This window comes from Xenopus laevis, chromosome 9_10S, assembly GCF_017654675.1.
Source record: "Xenopus laevis strain J_2021 chromosome 9_10S, Xenopus_laevis_v10.1, whole genome shotgun sequence".
Taxonomy (NCBI): Eukaryota; Metazoa; Chordata; class Amphibia; order Anura; family Pipidae; genus Xenopus; species Xenopus laevis.
In genome coordinates this window covers 25,747,995-25,769,099 of record NC_054388.1, presented here as the reverse complement: position 1 = coordinate 25,769,099, position 21,105 = coordinate 25,747,995, and the positions used below count along the sequence as shown (strand labels likewise).

The window sequence follows — 21,105 nt, the reverse complement described above, 5'->3', positions numbered from 1 at the left end:
TTTTACAAAAGTGCTAAGCACAGAAGAACCCTACCCATAATACTTCACGCTGCCCTTAAGACCGTCACACATGCAGTATTCTTCTTCTGTGTCACTGTCAGTAATATTTGCACGTGCACAGATCATCAGAAAGGACGCACATGATGATGTAAGTGGCTAAAATTGCGAACATGAGATGCTACAGAAGGGGAAAACTACAAGACAAAATTATTGGTTTAAAAGTTTTCTTGTGGGACAGTCCCGGATTTGTATTAAAATCCAGAGTTTCTCTTTTATCTACTGAACTTACAGAAAACTTGATACTTGGCACCTTGGTCTGTGTAAAAATCATGTATTAGGGTGGGAAGAAGTGCACGCTGTACGATAAATACGATCCTATAATTAATATTTTACCATATCTGGCGATAGTTCCACTACACACCAGTTAGACATTCAGCTGCAGCCAGGTTGGCAGCGTCATTTTCAGATTTAAGCAGAGTCTTAGTTATTACATAGGTAACTATAGTACAGCATAGAGAGGATTAACTATTGTAAAATCAATAACACCCGTCACTATTGAATAAATACTAGCTAGCTACTAGCAGCGCTACAAGGGCCAGAAAAGTGAGGTACTCTGGGGAAGGTATGTGGAACGCACCGACCGGATACTGACACAGGTAGACCGGAAATGGCGGAAGATTTTGTAGAGCGTTAAGAACGTAGGGACTGCATGTGGAACTAGGAATGAGGCTGCTGCCGGTGGAGATACCCGGGAGGTAAGCTCAGACACACGGGCTCAAGGCCTATTCCCTTACACAGCCAGCTTGCGGTTTCTTATAAGATGTATGTTTTTGGCCCGAGTACCAGTCACCTTGCGATGTTGTGTCTGGAAACACTGGCTGCTGCCATGATGATATGAGCTTCTTATTTACATTATTCTCCTGTGTTCATATCCAGTGGTTCGTGTAACTAGATGTTATTGGGCCCGACAGCAAATTAATTTTAGGGCCCCCAAGAATATCCAGAAATTGTCTTGTTTTGCCAATATATATTGAAATGGCTCATTCATTTGGGCCTAATGGCCCCCCTGTATCTGCAGTGTCTGCTTCCTCTGTAGTTATGCCCCTGTTCGTATCGGTATCTCACACTGATGCCCCCCAAGTTAGGCTGCAGCCCGGCTGTATCTCGTGCCCCTTCACCTCCGTCCGGTTGCATCCAGTGGAACCCCAAGCAACCTATATAAAGCAGCACACCATTTGCCATGTTGTATCTTGCCAGGTGCATAATATGCTTTATGCTAGACAGTGTCATGATGAGGCATTCCTTTATTTCGCTGTATATACTTTGTTTTCCAGCGGCAGCAGCACCACCACTAAGCTGCAGGGCATGGACTTCTGGAATAACACCCTGCAGAGCGCCTGCTATGTCCTGGCCCCTATGGTGGATCAGAGTGAGCTAGCATGGAGGCTGCTGAGTCGGCGACATGGAGTCCAATTGTGCTATACTCCCATGCTGCATGCTCAGGTGTTTGTCCGGGATGCCAACTATCGCAAGGAAAACCTTTACTGTGAGGTGTGCCCGGAGGATAGGCCTCTTATTGTCCAGGTATTTTATGATTATTTATTAGCACTAGTATTAGTACTTATTTAGTGAAATTATAATATACATTATGCGTTCGGCCCTACCTGTCAGTGCAGGATGTCTGGGGTTAATGTTCTCCCCTCTGGAGGCAGGACAAACAGTAACTCTTTCTTTAGCTCCTCCTCTTCCCGTTCTCCACTTCCTCCCATCAGTTTTTTGTTTGTTCTGCTCGGAGGCGGACATCTTCCTCCTCTCCATACTAATTAAGAAGAAATCAAGTCAAAAGACAAGAAAAGGTTCTTGTGTGCTTATTGTTAGTGAGCCCCCTGTGTGCTCCTCAATTTGAGCCCAGAACGAAGATCCATGGTGAGCTCCGGGGTTAAGCCCGTCCTGTTTACGTGCTTCCCTAGTAAGTATGCATGTTATATGCATACTGGCGCGCTCCCACTTTTATTTAGTGCGCTCTGGTCTTGCCTGCTGACCTGTTACCCTTGCGTGCGCTCCTCAAGAGCGCCCTTACCGATCTTCCGGTTCTGAACACTATGCAAGTCGCGCTACTGTTCAGGCGCATTTCTGGACTACAAGTCCCATAATACAACGGTTAGCTAGGCGCGAAGCGAACGCATGACGTCACTTCCGCCGCCATCCATTCTAGTGCGCATTACAGCGCGGTTTCAATACAAGAAGCTACTATGGCAGCTCAGGATGACTTACTGGATCTGATCCATGCTATGGCTCCTGACAAACACTCTACACGCAGTAAGAAAGCTTATAAATTTACAAGAAGGGTTAGGAAAAGGAAATGCTCCAGATCTCCTTCCCCTGAAAAATTGCCCAAGCTGCACACTATAGACTACACTATAGACTCTGAGTCTGATTGTCAGCAATCTGACCCAGGCTCACATACTATGCCTAACATTGTTACCACCGCTGCCCAAGCTCACTCACTGCCATCAATCAACACTCCTGCTCTTGGCAAAGAGCAGAGTATACCAGTCACACAGGAGTCTATTAGCCCTGCACAAGACACCAACCAAATGGCTCATTTAATGGAATGGATCCATGGTCAGGTTAAAGCTTCAGTGTCACAGGCCCTCAAAGGTCAGGGTAAACAGCTTAAAAGACAGAAGCTAGAAGCTTCTTCTGCATCCAGTTCATCACTGCAATCACACTCAAGCAGTGAGTCTCATAGTTCTGACTCTGAAGCATCTTCATCTTCCTCGGATAACACATCTGCTGCAAACAAGCAACCAGAGGAAGTCAAAACACCCCTTAAACACATTTGCGATACCTTGGAAATAGCGGAAACTCAAACTACTATTTCCAAAGCAGATAGAGTGCTGGGCAACAAATCCAAAAAGTCCAGATTTTTTCCCACAAGCAAGGGTGTTACAAAAGCCATTGCGGATGTATGGGCAGGGCCCGACAAAAGGGCTACAATTTCTCAAAAGTTATTTAACAAGTTTCCAGTGGCAGACGAATTCAAGGCTGTATGGGACATATCTCCCAGGGTGGATTCAGCTATTGTCAGACTGTCAAAAAATACCACCTTACCTACTGAAGACGTGGGTTCTTTCAAAGATCCCATGGATAAAAAAAAAAGGACTCTGCGCTTAAGAAAGGTTTCCTCAGTACAACTGCCATATTTCGCCCAGCATCTGTGGCACTGTCAGTAGCCAAAACTGCACGTTACTGGTGTCAAGATCTAAAAAAGAAGGATCCTTCTACACTAGATTTAGATAAGATATCGGCTTCCTTCTCCTTCCTCAGTGAAGCCTCACTGGAAATTGCTAAACTCGCAGCCAAAGCTTCGGCTTCCTCCATAACTGCTAGAAGAGCCTTGTGGTTGAGGCAGTGGGCAGGGGATTCCGCTTCCAAGCACAAGCTGACATCCCTAAAATTTGAAGGTTCTTAGCTTTTCGGTTCTGAACTCAAGAAAATCATTGCTGATGTGACAGGTGGTAAAGGAGTTTTTTCTCCCTCATGGCAATCGAAACAAAAGAGAATTTCATAAGAGAAATTATCATCATAGGTCTTGGAATTCTTCACAAAAATCTTCCTACAGACAGAGGCCAACTACCTCTCAATCAGCAAACAAGAAGTTCAAATCTTGGCAATCTCAGCCCAGAAATAACAAAAGATCAGGCCCTGCCAAGACACAGGATTCCTGACTCCAATTCAAAACATCTTCTTTCTATACTGCCTTCAAAAATTTCACTCCGTATGGGAACTCACAATCCAAGACCAGTGGGGGCTTCAAATCCTTTCATCAGGTTACAAAATTCCCTTTCAAACAGTGCCACAGAATCGATTTGTTCCTTCTTCAACCTCTATGGATGCAAAAAAAGCAGCAGCCATTCACAACATTATACAAGAACTACTCCACAAAGAAGTGATAGTTCCAGTTCCAGCACTGGAACTGCAAGTGCCAAAAAAGATGGGGGTCTCCGTCCGGTGCTCAACCTTTATCCACTTAACAAGCACTTTCGTTATCAGAGGTTCAAGATGGAATCAATCCGGTCCATCACGGCATCTATTCCTGCCAGAGCGTTCCTGTCCAAAGTAGGCCTTCAGGACGCATACCTGCATATTCCCATTCATGAAGATCACCAAAAATATCTAAGGTTCATGATTCAAGGGCAGCATTTCCAATTTCCAAAAACCTCAGCCCCTCGAGTCTTCTCAAAAGTCTTGGGGGCATTGATAGCCAACATCAGGGCAACAGGTTGCCATATCTTTCCATATCTCGACGACATACTAATGTATGCGACGTTGCAGCATCAAGCTCAGATCATGACACAGAAATGCATTCTCACGTTATCCAATCACGGATGGATCATCAAGACTATCATACATCCCACTTGTCATCTAACATTCTTGGGCATGGAGATCAACTCCATTTCTTAGAGGATAACCTTACCTCAAGACAAATGTACGAAGCTGTCAGCCTCAATTCTTCAACTTCTGTCCAAACCGTGTCCTACAGCAGACGACATTCTGAGGTCACTGGGTCTCATGGTGTCTTCCATCGACACGGTTCCGTTTGCTCGTTTCCACATTCGCCCATTGCAGAACCATTTCCTCAAATACTGGAACAAGAACCATGAAGATCTGTCCCAGACCATTTTGTTGTCCCCATAAGTCAAAAGCACTCTTCAGTGGTGGCTCCAACCAGACAATGTCTTAATTGGGAAACTCTGGCAGACACCAGAACCAGTAGTCATCGCAACGGATGCCAGTCTTTCCGGTTGGGAAGCACAATAGAAGCTCCAATCTTGCCAAGGGACATGGTCACCGCAAGAGAGAAATCTCCACATCAATGTTCTGGAGATGCGGGCAATTTTCAATGCACTCACTGTTTGGCAACATCTCCTCCAAAACTCCCATGTCCGGGTACAGTCGGACAACGGACAACAGTAGCCTACCTCAACAGGCAAGGCGGTACCAAGAGCAAGAGAGCCATGTCAGAGATCTCCAGGATTCTTTCCTGGGCAGAATCCCACAAAGTGAACATTTGTGCAGTTTATATTCCAGGAATACAGAACTGGCAGGCAGATTTCCTCAGCCGTAAAGGTGGCCATACACGGGCAGATAAAGCTGCCGATATCGGTCGTTTGGACCAATTTGACAGCTTATCTGCCCGTGTATGGGGGCTTCTGACTGGTCTTACCGATCGATATCTGGCCACGATTTTTGGTTTGATTTTTAACCGACCAAACCCGTCGGAGCCCCTTGGCGTATCGTAGTTCGAATTACCCCTGATATAGCCATGCCGTTAGTGGCATATCGGGGTAAGATCCGCTTGTTTGGCGATGTTGCCAAACGAGCGAATCTTTGAGTCTATGGCCAGCTTTACACATTTGATCCGGGGGAATGGATGCTTCACAAACATGTTTTCCAGCAAATTGTCAACCGATGGGGCAACCCATGTGTGGACATCATGGCGTCCAGATACAACACACAATGCCAACAATTTTTCTCCAGGGTCCAGGAACCTCTGGCGGAGGATGTAGACCCCTTAACTACTCCCTGGTCATTTCACCTAGGTTATGCCTTTCCACCGATTCCGATGATTCCCAGGCTACTAGCAAAGATACGCAGAGAGATGGTTCCCAGATGATGGTTTGCAGACATTGTGAGTATGACCGTGGGCACATCATTCACTCTACCTCTCAGGCCAGACCTTCTATGTCAAGGTCATATCTGGTTTCCAGACATTTACAAACTGCATCTCACTGCATGGCTGTTGAATCCCACACGTGGATGTTAAAAGGTTTTTCACAGTCCGTTATAGAGACTTTAATGGCAGCACGTAAATCTTATACAGATATTGGTCCATTTTCTTTAGATGGTGCACAAACAAGAGGCTAGAATGGAAATCTTGTTCCTCACCTCAAATTCTGCAGTTTCTCCAAGATGGAGCTGACAAAGGCCTCAGTGTGTCTTCAACTTTCGCATTGGCCGCTCTATTCCATCAACAGTGGGCCATCCTACCTGAGTTCAGATTGTTCTTTCAAGCAATGTTGAGGATACGTTTTTTTCAAAACGCATCAGTTAATAGTGCTGCACCAGCAGAATTCTGCACTGAAATCCATTTCTCAAAAGAGCAAACAGATTTTTTTATATTCAATTTTGAAATCTGACATGGGGCTAGACATATTGTTAATTTCCCAGCTGCCCCAAGTCATGTGACTTGTGCTCTGATAAACATCAATCACTCTTTACTGATGTACTGCAAGTTGGAGTGATATCACCCCCTCCCTTTTCCCCCCCAGCAGCCAAACAAAAGAACAATGGGAAGGTAACCAGATAGCAGCTCCCTAACACAAGATAATAGCTGCCTGGTAGATCTAAGAATAACACTCAATAGTAAAAACCCATGTCTCATTGAGACACATTCAGTTACATTGAGAACATTTTTCAACAATGTATCTCCAGAGATGATTTGCAGAGCAGCAACTTGGACTTCGCTGCATACCTTTTCCAGGTTTTACAGACTGAATTTGCAACACAGAGCCGACTCACAATTCGGCAGAGTGGTTCTACAAGCAGCAACTACTGTTTGAACAGTTTTTTTCATGTTTATAGTTCCTCCCTATTTTGGACGGCTTTGGGACATCCCCAGACGTCCTGCACTGACCAACCGCATAAAGGAGATTTTCTTAAATTCCTTTTGCGTAGGCCCGTACTGTCAGTGCATCATCCCACCCTTTTTTTGCGGATGCCACGGTTTTTCGTAACATAGTAAGATATCAGTTCTCCACTCGCAGTCTTTAAAACAAACTGATGTGAGGAAGTGGAGAATGGGAAGAGGAGGAGCTCAAGTAAGAGTTACTGTTTGTCCTGCCTCCAGAGGGGAGAACATTAACCCCAGACGTCCTGCACTGACAGTACAGGCTTACGCAAAAGGAATTTATCGGTAAGAAAATCTCCTATAGGTTAGGATGTTTGTTCAGTTTCTGATGTCTCTGGCCTAATGTGTATGACACCCCCATCTCTGATACATAAAAGGCAATACAGAATTACAATACAGAAGTGCTCAGACACTCTTGCACTAAAGTGACCTTTTTCTGTACGGCAGATCAGCAAAGAGGTAATTAAAGTGGCTTGCAGTAATAACACGTTTGGTTTACAAAACATTTGTGTGAACATGGATGCGTTAAATATGGATCAGAAAAACCCAGCTCTTTTTTTGGATCATGTTTACCTAGTACGATTCAAAGTGTGTTTTATTTTGCGCGGGATTCCCATTGATCGAAGTCTTGTACCAAAAAGTTAGGGTATTGGAAATAGTGTTTTTTCCCACTGAAATCATACCCCCTTGTTGAGCAAATTAAACTTGTGTTTCAAATTGAGTAAAAAACACCTAACCGTACACCATAAATCATGTGGGCTGAGACACCTAACCTCTAGCATATGAAATAAATCCATTGGCAATATTATCCGCCTGTATTCAGCTTCATACCAATACTTTTACATCCCTTACCATTTCCAAATAAACCATATTTTAAATCTGAATGCATCAAAAACCCATATTTGATTGCAAATTATTTACCTGAGAAGTATGTGACCTACAGTCAGTACACTCCAGAGGACAATGCTTAATGGTGGGGCCACGAGTTCCTATTCCTTCTCTACTATCACATCCAAGTAACACTGAAACTAAGTACAGCTCTTCATGCCCCAAAGGGTCTGTGCTGGTCCTACTCCTCAATCTATTATCTGATAAGTGGAACAGTCTGTAGAGTATATTGTACCCCGTCCTTGATTCATCAGAAAGAGGCACACCGGTGCAGAATGATTGTTTCTGCTTCTAGGAAAGCATGTCATAAATAGTCATCTAAGATGAGTCACTTTATAAATTACCTGCACCTGTAATCTCAAACCCTGATGAATAATTTAACTGAGGTCTGAGTGAGAATTTATGGCAGGGCTCACTTTTCAAATTTTGTTTTTTTTTTTAGTTTTGTGCAAATGACCCAGAAGTATTTGTTCAGGCGGCCTTACTGGCTCAGGATTATTGTGATGCCATTGACTTGAATCTGGGCTGCCCTCAAATGATTGCCAAAAGAGGTGAGGTTGCAGCACCTTTACAGTTTTTACATTAACTGTTTTTTTCTGCAACATTACTAATCTATTTCACTTCTTAGGTCATTATGGGTCTTTCCTACAAGATGAATGGGATCTTCTGGAAAAGATGAGTAAGTGTAATTATAAACCTATTTCTCTCTAGGAAAAGTCTTTTTACAGTCTTCAGTCATTCTTGATCAGTGTGGTATAGTGGCTGTGTGGTTAGTGCTGCTGCCTGTGTGTTCCCCTCTTATCTACATGAGTTATCCAACACCAAGGCTGCCATTATAAACCCATTTTACATTTTTTGCCCTCCTGTTTAACATTGGGCAACACTAAATTATAGTTTTCAGGGCTCCATATGGCTGCACTACTGTACTGATGGCTTTCCTGCCCCCACACTGCAAAAAACAAAAACATGGAAAAGGGCTAAATGGCTTCTGACGAAAGGGACCTTATAACTTGTGAATATGATAGGGTACTTATATTGTAAGCTTCACTGTGTCAGGGATGGATTCCACTGATAAACACTATCTTTAAAGTGTTGTATAAATGTGTGGGTGCTGTATAATTTAAGGGTGATAAATACATTCTGTTTCTCAGTTCAGCTGGCACACCAGAAACTTTCGGTTCCGGTCACCTGCAAAATCCGGGTTTTCCCAGAAATTGAAAAAACTGTGGAATATGCAAAAATGTTGGAGAAGGCTGGCTGTCAGGTGGGTGGCCCATGTTCTTTTTCTGCTGTGATATGTCTCTTCTTCCAAGAGTTTATTTGAAAAATGGATGTAGCTTTTATCTCACAGGGTATATTTTGTCCTTCAGCTGCTCACTGTTCATGGCCGCACCAAAGAGCAGAAAGGTCCTCTTACCGGTATTGCTTCCTGGGAACACATAAAGGCTGTAAGGTGAGGCTGTATGGTCCATCTTTTGTACCACAAAAAATTATGTTATATGTACCCCTGATTTTCTCTTATGTTTATTCTGTTTCTTGCTTTAATACTCAGGAATGCTGTGATTATCCCTGTTTTTGCAAATGGAAACATTCAGTACCTTAATGATGTAGAAAGATGTATGCGAGAGACAGCAGTACAGGGTGTAATGAGCGCAGGTTCGTCCCGATTTATCCTATACAGTGCACTGCCTGTTTTCTTTTGATGTGCCATAAAGTGTGAGCCTGTAAGAAGAATATTAATGTGGGAGGTGACATTATTCCATCTTGCAGTAAAATGTGACTGAAGTTTATTAGAGCACAAGTCACATGAATGAGGGCACCTGGGAAATTGACAATATGACCAGCCCCTATGTCAGATTTAAAAATTAAATATTTAAAAAATATTTAAAAAACTGATTTTAGTGCATAAGTCTGCTGGAGCAGCACTATTAACTGATTATACTGTTTACACTTGTATTTCCAGAGGGGAACCTTCATAATCCAGCCTTGTTTGAAGGCAGGAATCCTGTCGTTTGGGAGATGGCTGAGGAATATTTAGATTTAGTACGGCAATTTCCCTGCTCCTTATCATTTGTGAGAGCACACCTCTTCAAGCTCTGGCATCACACGTAAGTAACAAAAACTATAGAGAAATGCATATCGCATTTACGTTAAGGCAGTTCTTTTTTGAAAAATGGGGGTCATTCATCAGGGACCATGCTTGACCCTATTTGCAAGATCCTAAACCTAACATTTTTTTCAGCTGCTACCAACAGTCTTGATGCTGTGAGTCTCTTATTTCACCTCCTCTCACTGGCTCATTCGGGCCAGAATTGCAATGCACTACTGACAGATGGCATGGCTGAGTTAGATTAGGGTAGAAATGTTAAGTGGAGGAGGAAAATATTAAAAAAAAATCAGAAAAAGTAAAATTAAGTGTTATGCATCAGCAACCTCTTCCCTTTAAATTTTATATAAAGTTCTGGAGTGTGATGCAGATTTTGTGACATTTTTGAATATGCTGAATGAGGAGACTTTGCCAAGTTTACTTCTAAGCCAGACACTGTGCAATACATTAAAGGGAGCTCTCCAGTTTTTTTATATTTAGATCTTTCAGATTCGACTTTAATGAGCACCACCATGTATTCATTTTCAGCTGATGTTTTCAGATCATTTTTAAACAGATCGATTCCATGGGAGGATGTGCACCTGTAATTAAGCTTCTTCTGAATGAGTTTAAAGGGTGCAAGCATAAAAGAGAATATATGTGACTGATCTCAGTTACATGTAATGTAGAGGAGATAGCGCTAGGAAAGGGGTGCTTTCTAAATATTTTTTTCATTAAACAGGGCTAAAGCCAAACACCAAAAGTTTAAAGGAGGAGGACGGTGGGTGTGCAAAATGTTAGGCCATGCCCCAGTGGGCTGGTCCTTCGGTTAGATATCTGCACTGGCCAGGGTACTTCTGTAGGGTCATCATGAATTGATATTCTTCCCCTTCTTCTTTCTTCTGGTGCCGGGGGTAAGCACATGTGCAGTAGACTGAAAAAGCTAGCTTTTTGCTTAAATTTTGTGTTATTACTCTACTGCACATCCACACTCACCAAGAAGAAGAAAGAAGCAAAGAAGTTATCAATATGGTACTTGCACAAAAATGCCCTGGGCCAGTGCAGTTTTCTGCAGGAGCACCGGCCTGATGGTTAGTGATTATAACATTTGGAAACTCCCAGTGATTGTAACTGCTGCACTATGTGTTTTCTACTTTTGCACCGATGGCCGACGGGGAGATTTGTTGATTGCTCTAAAAATCTTTAACTAGGGGTGACAAATCTCCTGAAAATGTTTCTCCTCCTACTATAATTGAAATTGCTGAAAAAAAACCCTACAAGTTTCCTCGTGAAACAACTTCTGCTACTTTGGAAGAACATTGCAACGGCATCGGCAATTTAAATTATAGCCAGTGAAGAAGCCTTTTTGGGACATTTGTCGCCTCCCAGGAAACAAATCTTCCTGTCTGCCCTAGCCCTAAGCAATATTGATCAACACCTCTTAAGCTGGCCATAGACGAAAAAATCTGATCGTATGAATCGAGGATTCGTACAATTTTCGGACCGTGTGGAGAGTCCCGACATTTTTCGTCTGGCAGAGATCGTCGTTTGGTCGATCGGACAGGATAAAAAGGATTAAAGCTGCCGATAATATGTATTGCCGATCGTAAGATTTTCAGAGGGAGACTGTCACTATCTTTGGTCAGACATAACTTTCGTACGATTGCTGTCAGGGGCAGAACATCGGCTGATCTGTTCTTTTGTACTTTATTTGATCGGAATGGTTAGTGGCAGGTCGAAAGATGGGGAAGTCCGATCGTACGTTGATTCGTACGATCGGATCTTTGCATCTGTGGCCAGCTTTAGGCTATGGACACAGGCTGTTGTCAGCTGTTGTTTTCAGCCTGCGTAATTGGGCACACAGGCTGATCAGATTCCAATAAATGGAACAGGGGCACGGAGCAGATCTGCTTCTCTCAGCCTGCAAAATTACTCAGACTGACAACAGCCACTAACCACTAATGCGTTGTCAACCAAAGGCTCTGCATTCGATTTAGCATTATTAAACTGCAGCTCATCCATTTAAAAGCAAACATTTCTAATATTCTGTGCAGCAGAACTGACTGCTCACTAATTACTAATCAGCCCTGCATGTTGCACATAAATCAGTTCTGTGTACAACATGAATCTTGATTCAGTTTAGCATTCTATTTTACAGATCAACCTTTTCAGAAATGGATCAGTTCCTGTTTACATAGATCAATTGGCACCAGTTTTACTACATGTCAAGGGTAAAGGGATTACCTGATTAGTGTAAAACACAAGCATGATGTTTTTAAAGGGATGATACATTTTAAGTCTATTAGATGAAAATGGGGGGAACTTTCTACTGAACTCATTCTGTTCAACCTGGTATTGGCCTTGATTAGGATCTGAATTTGACTTTCTTAATTTTTTGAAGATTGCAAATCCATCAGGAGCTTCGTGAAGAACTGGCAAAGGCTAAAACACTCGAAGGTGTCATAGTAGTCAACCAGAATTTAAAGCTGAAGTGCCAGGTAACTTCTTACTATAGTGATATGGAGCTTTTCAGCCCCTGAGGTGGTGCAGTTCTGCAACAGCTTATTTGCCTACATTTATTGTAGCTTATAAAAATACATGCAATGTACTTGTGTGTTACTCTGGCTTTTATTGTTGTAGCAAGAAGCATGTAAGTTTGGAGAGGTGGCTACTGGTGATTTGCCATTACCACACTGGATCTGCCAGCCTTATGTTCGCCCACTGTAAGTTAACATAATTTTCTTATTTTCCTTATAAGTTGCTTTTGCATTTACATTTCTTTGTAGACTTCAGACTTTATTGCGAGTCCATACAGTTCGTTTTATCTAAATAAATCTGACATGTCCAGAGGAAGGCAAAATATATCATCTGGTGATCCTCTGGACAAAATTAATTTTCCGAAGTCGCCCGAAGTTTCCTCGTGAGGCGACTTCGGAAAACTAATCATTCGAGTGCCATCCCACTGGCGATTTAGATTCTAGCCTGCGGGAAGGCAGTTCGGGGAGATTAGTCGCCCAAAGACGAGGCAATTTGTCACTGAGCAACTAAATCTCCCCCAATCTCCTCGTGTGTCTCTGCCCTTAAAGTGAGTTCTGGCCCTCAAACCTTTTTTTCTATAGAAATGTCTCATAGTTCCATCACATCATGTCTGCAGCCTAAATAATAAATGAAATAATCAATATCCTGTTAATTTGTCCTAAAAAGAATAAAGTAAATCTGAGTACCAATGTCTTGAATTGTTTTGAAAATCCTTTGAGTAGATCACTATCATTGTTTTAAATGCATACACAAACTTAACTGCTTGAAATCTGGCCTTCTAGACCAAAAGACCCTGGTAAAGAGGAGAGTGGAGTTCGGGGAAAGCGGGCACTTGAGAAGGAGGAAGACACAAATACAGAGCTTCTTTCAAAAAACAAGCAGAAGAAGAAGCTGCGCAATCCTAACAAAAGCTTTGATCCATCCATAAAACGTAACATATATATATATATATATATATATATCACCATGAGCAAAACTAGAGCATAAGCAAAAAATATGTTCTGTAAAACATATTTCTTAGTTAGTTTTATGCTGAAGCAGTAATGGAGCATTATTTGCTTTCACACATTCTGTCTTACCTTTAATTAGCTGAGTTACTTTTACTACAACATGCCACAAATAGGATTTTCATATTGTTCCTATGTTTTAAAGTTAAAATGTAGGTTTAAAATCTACCAGCAGATGTTAAATGCAGACTATGAGAGCCATACCAAACCCTTCAGCTTGCTCATGGTTGCAGAAAAGAAAATTGTGCCTTCTGAGGCACGGATCTACACAATCCTTGGACTAATTCAGAAGTTCAAACATGACTTTATTTACATGTTAGGGGACAACATTTTATTTTCTGAAGTTTATGCTTGTGCATACTAACTGGTGTCCCTGCTTCTTCCTTGATCTTCCAGCTAAATATGCAAAATGTGAACAGTGTGGAAACCCAAAGGTAAGGGGGTGTTACTATACTAAATTCGGCACACACCATTTAGTGTAGCTGTATGTTATAATGGCTTGCTACTGAGACACCATATATGTCTAAACAGATAAACTGAGCCTTGTTATGCACACATTTGCAGTCTAGCCCTGCTTTGGTATGGATACATGAGGTACACGTCAAAAGCGTGACAAAGGGAGCTCTAGCTGTGTGTATAGGTGAATAAAGCTAATTACAGGTTCACTCATATTATTTCTTATTCTGAAGGGCAATAAGTGTGTGTTTCATCTGTGCCGCAGCTGCTGCAAGAAGAAAGCATTCAGGGAGTTAGCAGACTGTGCAGGTAAGCGCCCTCCTTATATGATTAGTAAAAGGAAATATCAAACTGCTTGTGATGGATTTTTTCATTTTGGGCTAGATTTGGGAGAATGGAGGTGGGGTCACCATATTCTCTTGATTTAGTGGCCTTCTTTTTTAGTCTGGCTTTACGTCTGCTAGAGTTGCACAATGTTATTACATTTCTTTGGGTGCCAAGAATTTGAGAAATATGTTTCAATAAGTCTCTCATACTAAGCGGAACCTTTGTATTCTCAAAAGGAAGACAAAGGAAGACTTCCATGATACCACATGCTACTACATACAAGTAATTTGGGAGTTTGTGATTAATCCTGCAAAGCCTTTCTTAAGGTCCTTTCAGGTTCTGGTTAGTTGCACAGACTTCTCAGTGAAATGAACTAATGCAGAAGGATGATGTTTGTTCACTTTACCAAGTCTGTACATATTTAAACTTCTTAGAAAAGGATCTTACTAGTCCATTTATCATGTAAAGTAGAAATGTGACACCCCAACTAGACTCTATATGATGAGCCCCACTATATTGGAAGTCTGTAATAGATGTGTTGTGGAAAGGGGCACACTGGTGGATGTGCTATGGGAATGTAAGGATATTAAACCTTACTGGGCAGAAATATTGTACAAACTAGATATCATGGATGTCACTCTACCTAGAACACCCAAGACCTGTAGTACTCAACATACTGGGCCTTGCAGTTCCCAACCAATATGCCAGAATATTTGTCCAAAAAAACACAATTTTTGGCTAAAAAATTAACGCAAAACTGGAAAAGTAGAACTCACCCTGGAACCCAAATATGGGTAAATACAGTAAATGAAACGTAACCTGGAACGTATAATCGACCTCAAAAGAGGCTGTATCAATACGTTTCATAAAATTTGGGATAAATGGCTTGCTAAAAAACCCCCAGGCTCAGTTGAACAATGTCTAAACATCATTCTTCACACTGGGCTAAGTATCTTGTAATACTATTTCTCTGTCGTCTTAGGGGGACACAGGGAAAGATGGGGGTAAGCTCCATCCTCCAGGAGGCAGGACACTTGAATAATTTATTAAGGGGCGTGCCATACTTGGCTTAATCCCGCACACTGTGCTCAACATTCAGTTTTTCAAGTGTCCTGCTACCAAGAGGATGGACATCCCTAAGTGGGAAATGTTTCTACTGCCAGCCACATCTGGCACCTGGGTGACACCGTGAGCAGGGCTGCCTGCATCCTCACGGTTAGCCCCCACCAGGGGATAATTCACCGGGGTCAATTGCTAGCCTGAACGGCTATAACGACCACCCAGACAGCTGTGAATGCACAAGTAAGTGATTCCGTCTACTACAATGGCCCATAATGCTATTGTGGCACCGTATGTCAGAGGGATCACCCAGCTTCCCCGCTCTGCTCAACCGCCCTTCTTTATCGCCTCACTTGCCTGTTTAATCCACAGTGAACCAGGGAGAGATTACTACCAGGGAGGGGATCTCTCCTCCTGTGGTTCCGTTTCCAGCAGAACCTAAGTGTGTTCGACTAGGCACCTGGAGGTTCCAGGGAGGCTCCTTACAGCTGTGACCTGTTCTACCTACGACTCGCAAGTCAGCAGGAGGGCCGGGGAGATTTTGGCGCCCGGCACCATTTTGGATTCTGGTCCACGGTGGAATGCACATGCGTTCCAGTGGCCCATTCACTCCGCAGAACACACCGCAAGGAGCAGGCATTCACACAGGGGTGCTGACAAAGTGCAGGAAGGTGGTAGCAGAACCTGAGTAGCTGGCTCTATATCTGCTAGCAAGAGATACCTGCTGTCACAGTATCTGGAACTTGCCTCAACCCAGCACAGTCTCCCAACCCAGGTGATACCCATGGCAGAAGGTAGGCCAGTGGGACTATTCATAAGGGCGGGGAGGAGAGCACCCACCACAGCACAGGTGACCTATTTGTGGGGGGCCAGAATGAACCGCTGTGCAGATCTTGTTCAATGGGACAAGGGGCTCCAACAGCCTCAGGGGGCAACCCCATTCGAACAGGGGCACAAGAAGATAGCACTGGGTCAGGAACCCCCCCAACAGCCGGGCACAAGATCTGCCGGTCCCTCTCTGGGCATTTCAGCTTTTGCAATCCTTGGCATCTCTACAAGGGCTTACAGCCATTGCTGACAATTTAGGAAAGGCCTTGGCAAAGCTTAGTCACAGACCAGGCGCCAAGCGCAAACATTCTGACGACTCCAAATGTGACACTAGCACATGCATCTCCAGACGAGTCGTCGGTAGAACAGGTCTCCAGTCTCCCAGTCAAAAGGCGAGATTCCACCAGACGAGTCCTCGGGGGAGGAAGCGAAAATCAAGATGGTGAGAGAGACTGTGATTCCCAACATGATGTGGATAAAATTATTAAAGGGTTTCTCGAAGTACTCAATATTTTACAAGCACCAAAGCAAGCTGAAACATCAAGGCTGTACAAGAGACAAACCAAATCCAAAACAGTTTTTCCATCGCACGAGCAGCTGATGGACATGGTACAGGATGAATGGAACAATCCAGAACGAAAATTTCAAGCTACGTTTTCAAAGTCCTACCCTTTTTCCAAAGAACTAGTGGATAAGTGGACCAGTCCATGAGTAGTGGATGCCCCAGTGTCCAGACTGTCAAAATCTACAACTCTGCTGGTAACTGATGCGGCGGCCATCAGACGGGCGGCTAAAGGAAGCACAAGTAATATTGGGATGGGCGGAGGGCAACCGAGTACAATTGTTGGCCATTCACATTCCGGGAGTGTCCAACATAAAAGCAGATTTCCTCAGCCGAAATCAGGTACATCCAGGCGAATGGGAACTTCATCTGGAGGCATTCATGGAGCTAGTAAATCTCTGGGGTCAGCCACAGATAGATCTGATGGCATCCATAACCAATCGAAAAGTTCACTTTCTTTGCTTGATCCCGAGACACACTAGCGACAGGGGTGGACGCCATGACACAACCTAGCTCATTCAAACTGGCATACCCCTCTCTTCCGATGCTACCTTGAGTCCTCAAGAAATTACAGTAATTGTGATAGCTCCCTATTGGCCTCGAAAAATATGGTTCTCCTATCTGCAAGAACTGTCGATAGAACAACCAATCCGACTACAATGCAGACCAGGCCTTCTCAGCCAGGGTCCAGTGACACACCCCAACCCCGGACTGTTCGCTTTGACGGGATGGCTGTTGAGGCATCCATCTGGCGAGGAAAAGGGATAGGAGAACAAGTAATTTCAACAATGCTAAAGGCAGGTAAACCCACTTCTTCCAAGCCTTATCACAGAGTGTGGCATTCCTATTTCAACTGGTGTTGAGCTCGATATGATTTTCTAGAACTCAACATCCCTAGAGTGCTATACTTTTTGCAGTGAGGTCTACAACTAGGCCTAAAGTTTAGCTCCCTAAAGGTATAAGTATGCGCATTATCCATTCTGTTTCAACTACTACTAGCAACAGATAACACCATACGGACTTTTCTGCAAGGAGTGGCACACGTAAATCCTCCATTTCATCCACCTGTCGCGGGTTGGGATCTCAATCTGGCGCTCGAGGCCTTACTCGACCCACCTTTCGAACCAATGAGTTCAATATCCGACACCTGGCTCACTTAGTGGCAATTTCGTCTACCAGAAGGGTGTCTGAACTATCCTGTGAACCGTCCTTTCTGGTGTTCCACAAGGACAAGGCAGTTTTACTAACAGTTCCTTCTTTTTTACCCAAAGTTGTGTCATCCTTCCACATAAATCAGGAAATTATAGTCCCATCACTAATAATGACAAAGAACGACATCTCCACAATCTAGACATAGTCAGAGCACTTCGGTGGTACCTTGAACGGTCAAAGCCTCAAACTCTTATTTGTCCTTCCGGTCGGACCTCGTAAGGGTCTACCAGCCTCGAAGACTACCATCGCCAGGTGGGTCAAACAAACCATCAGACAAGCTTACCTGTCAAAAGGAAAGACACCACCATAGGGTGTAAGGGCTCACTCCACAAGAGCAATGGGAGCCTCATCGGCATAGCGCAATGCTGCCTCATTAGATCTGCAGAGCAGCTACCTGGTCCTCTGCTCATATCTCTTTACTAAATTCTACAGACTCGACACTACGTCTTCAGCTGAGGCCTCCCTGGGCTGCAAAGTGTTGCAGTCTGTTTTACATTAATTATGATCAATCTGGTTCGTCCCACCCTGTTGTTTTGGGACTGCTGTTAAGTACCCATCGTTCTCTGTGTCCCCCTAAGATGACAGAGAAAACAGGATTTTTTGCTACTCACCGTTAAATCAGTTTCTCTGTACTAGAATGGGGGACACAGGGCTTCCCACCCTAGGACGAGCCGTTCGCCAGATGGTCGTGTCCAGGATAATCCCTGGCTTTCATTCTGTCGTAGTTATATTCAGTTATATTTCAGTTATATTCTGGTTAAAATTTGGGACAAACTGAATGTTGAGCACAGTGTGCGGGGTTAAGCCAATTATGGCACGCCCCTTAATTAATTATTCAAGTGTCCTGCCTCCCGGAGGATGGAGCTTAACCCCATCGTTCCCTGTGTCCCCCTTGCGACTACAGAGAAATGGATTCAATGGTGAGTATCAAAAAATCTCGTTATGTAGGATAGTCATGTATATGTAAATTGTTGCCAACAATGCAAACGTATGATATGTTAATGCCACAAATTGCATATTCGCCTCTGATATGAATGTACAGATTGTCAATGCTTTTTTTTTTTCACTGTAATGTAATAATGGTTTTCCTTCTACATGTAAGACTAATGCACAGAACAAAATATCAAACGTTAGTCTGTAGGATAAGTAAACTAAGTAAAGTCAAATTTAAGCAGCACCAATAAAAAAAGTGGACCCACTAGTCCTCGTGTATTGTAGCTTTAAGGCAGGTTCACTGCGCAGATTTAAGAAAAGACGTATTTGTCTGTTCCTAAAGAGAAAAGCGCTGTATAGTGTGTTACCTTCTTTAAATGCGATTACATACAGATTTAGAACTACTCACAAGGGAGATGTCTTTAGAGCGTGTAGTACAGATGTTCCTTCCCTGCGGTCTCTTTCGATCTTGTTCGGTTTCAGAAACTCCGCTTGCGCTCCTCTTCGGAAAGCAATCGGGCGATCCACCATAGATAGATAAATCCTATATGAATTTAAAAAAAAAAGTAGAAATGTGTTTCTTTATGTTGGGGTTTTTAAAGTTTAAGTAAACCTTAAAAATAAGCGAATGTAAAATTGATGAGTGTGCTATTCGAAGCACTTTTGCAATGTGCATTCATTATTTTTTATTTTATTCCGAGATATTAAAGGAACAGTAACACCAAAAAATGTAAGTGTTTTAAAGTAATGAAAATATCATGTAGTGTTGCCCTGTGCTGGTAAAACTGATCTGTTTGCTTCAGAAACTCTACTATAGTTCATATAAACAAGATGCTGTGTAGCAATGGCGGAAATTGAAAAACAGCTATATGGCACAGGTTAACTAATGGATAATAGATAACACCATTAGACAGACAGAGCTTATCTGCTATCTGCTGTGTAACTTGAGCTTTTTCTCCTTTGAATGGCTGCCCCCATTTCTGAAGCAAACACACCAGTTTTACCAGTGCAGGGCAACACTTCATTATATTTTCATTACTTTAAAACACTTTTATTTTTTGACGTTACTGTTCCTTTAAGGGATATAGGTACTGTTAATATGAATGAACACCAGAGCAGCCTCATTCTTTCTCCTGACACCTTACTTTGACTACTTGGTGGTCAGACTGGTCAGGAAATGACGAGCAGGTGGTGGTGGTGTAAAAAAATTCATTCATATTAACAGAACATGTATGCCTTAATATCTCTGAATTAAAAATAAATAATGAATGTACATTGCATAAGTGCTTAAAATAGCACCCTCACCAATTTTACATTCACTTATTTTAAAGGTTTACTTATCATTTAAGGCAAATATAACAATGTTTTTTTTAACATCTTCACCCCAGCCATTACACAAACAGTTAGTGCTTCAGTCAATTATCCCCTCAACAATCAGCATTTGTAAGTTTCATTTTACCATTTTGATTGGGTCATGCGGATCTTATTAGCTTGCTTAAATGCAAGTTAATTACCAGAGTTCAGCAGTCTATATGTTTTACTCACTTGTGCTCATTCCTATAGGTCATGGGCTGTTTTTTAAAACCAAATATGAGAAATCCCTTCATTGCAAAAGTGTCCAGAATGTTGAAGTTCCTGAGACAGACCAAACAGAGTCGAAGATCCTTCAACCACTGCCCGAGATCAAAGCTTAAATCCCAAGGACCATTGCCAACCTTTGGCTGCTGCCAGTGGGATCCGCTCCTGCTGCCTACTCAGGGAGATGTTCTGGGTTTACCAAATGTATCCTGAATTGTGTGTGTGTGAGTGGGGGGCACAATGATACAGGGCACTGTACACAACACTTTTGCACTTTAGACTTTTAATAGTTTTAAAGAAGCTTTAAATAATATAATAATAATTTGACTAGAGGGAAATGGTTTTTCCTTTTTTAAACCTGCTGGTATACGAGAAGTGTTGTTGCTCTTTTCATACAAATATAATATCTAGTATGCGGCCTTTCAGGTGTTGTTTAGGTATAGCTCAAATTCCCCTCTGTTAGTTTTAAGCTTATAGAGAATTGTGGGTTCTAAACCTACAAAGGAATTGTAGCACTCTGATTGTAAGGCAACTGAATAGAGCTCTGTTAGCTCCAAAATATGTGGCAACATTTCAGGTCTAGCAGTTTAGCATTCTACAATTTGGCCCTTGGCAGTTTTCGGCTTCCATATTCTGGAGGCACCTAACACCTGCTGGTACTTTTTTATACCGGAGAAAGGCCTGCATCCAGGGACCTGATGGGGGATTGCACAGATGGAAGGACATATTTAGTATCAGTTGTTTTCCAATAACTAGCAAGCATTCTCCGCTAACTGAATGAAGGGGCTGGTGTTTTAAGGGGATATTGTTGAATGTTTTAATTGGCTAATGTATCTTTACAAATAAAGTTTTTTGCTACTTTTTTGGATTGGCAGAGGGAAAGTTCACATTGCCTTTATTTTAGCTTCTGTATATCCATCTATCTGACAATGTGATG

The 21,105-nt window shown here is 42.7% G+C and overlaps 1 protein-coding gene across 2 annotated transcripts; it reads left to right on the top strand.

Annotated features, from left to right (window-relative positions):
* Positions 1-590: 590 nt before the first annotated feature.
* On the top strand, positions 591-21,042 carry dus1l.S (dihydrouridine synthase 1-like S homeolog). Of its 2 annotated transcripts, none has more exons than XM_041577738.1 (14): positions 591-755; positions 1,335-1,584; positions 8,025-8,133; positions 8,211-8,261; positions 8,734-8,846; positions 8,920-9,035; positions 9,135-9,238; positions 9,546-9,690; positions 12,070-12,166; positions 12,309-12,391; positions 12,989-13,137; positions 13,610-13,647; positions 13,903-13,978; positions 20,154-21,042. In XM_041577738.1, the coding sequence occupies exons 1-14, from the start codon at positions 724-726 to the stop codon at positions 20,282-20,284; spliced, it is 1,494 nt and encodes a 497-aa protein (XP_041433672.1). In that variant the 5' UTR covers positions 591-723; the 3' UTR covers positions 20,285-21,042.
* The last annotated feature ends 63 nt before the right edge of the window (positions 21,043-21,105 follow it).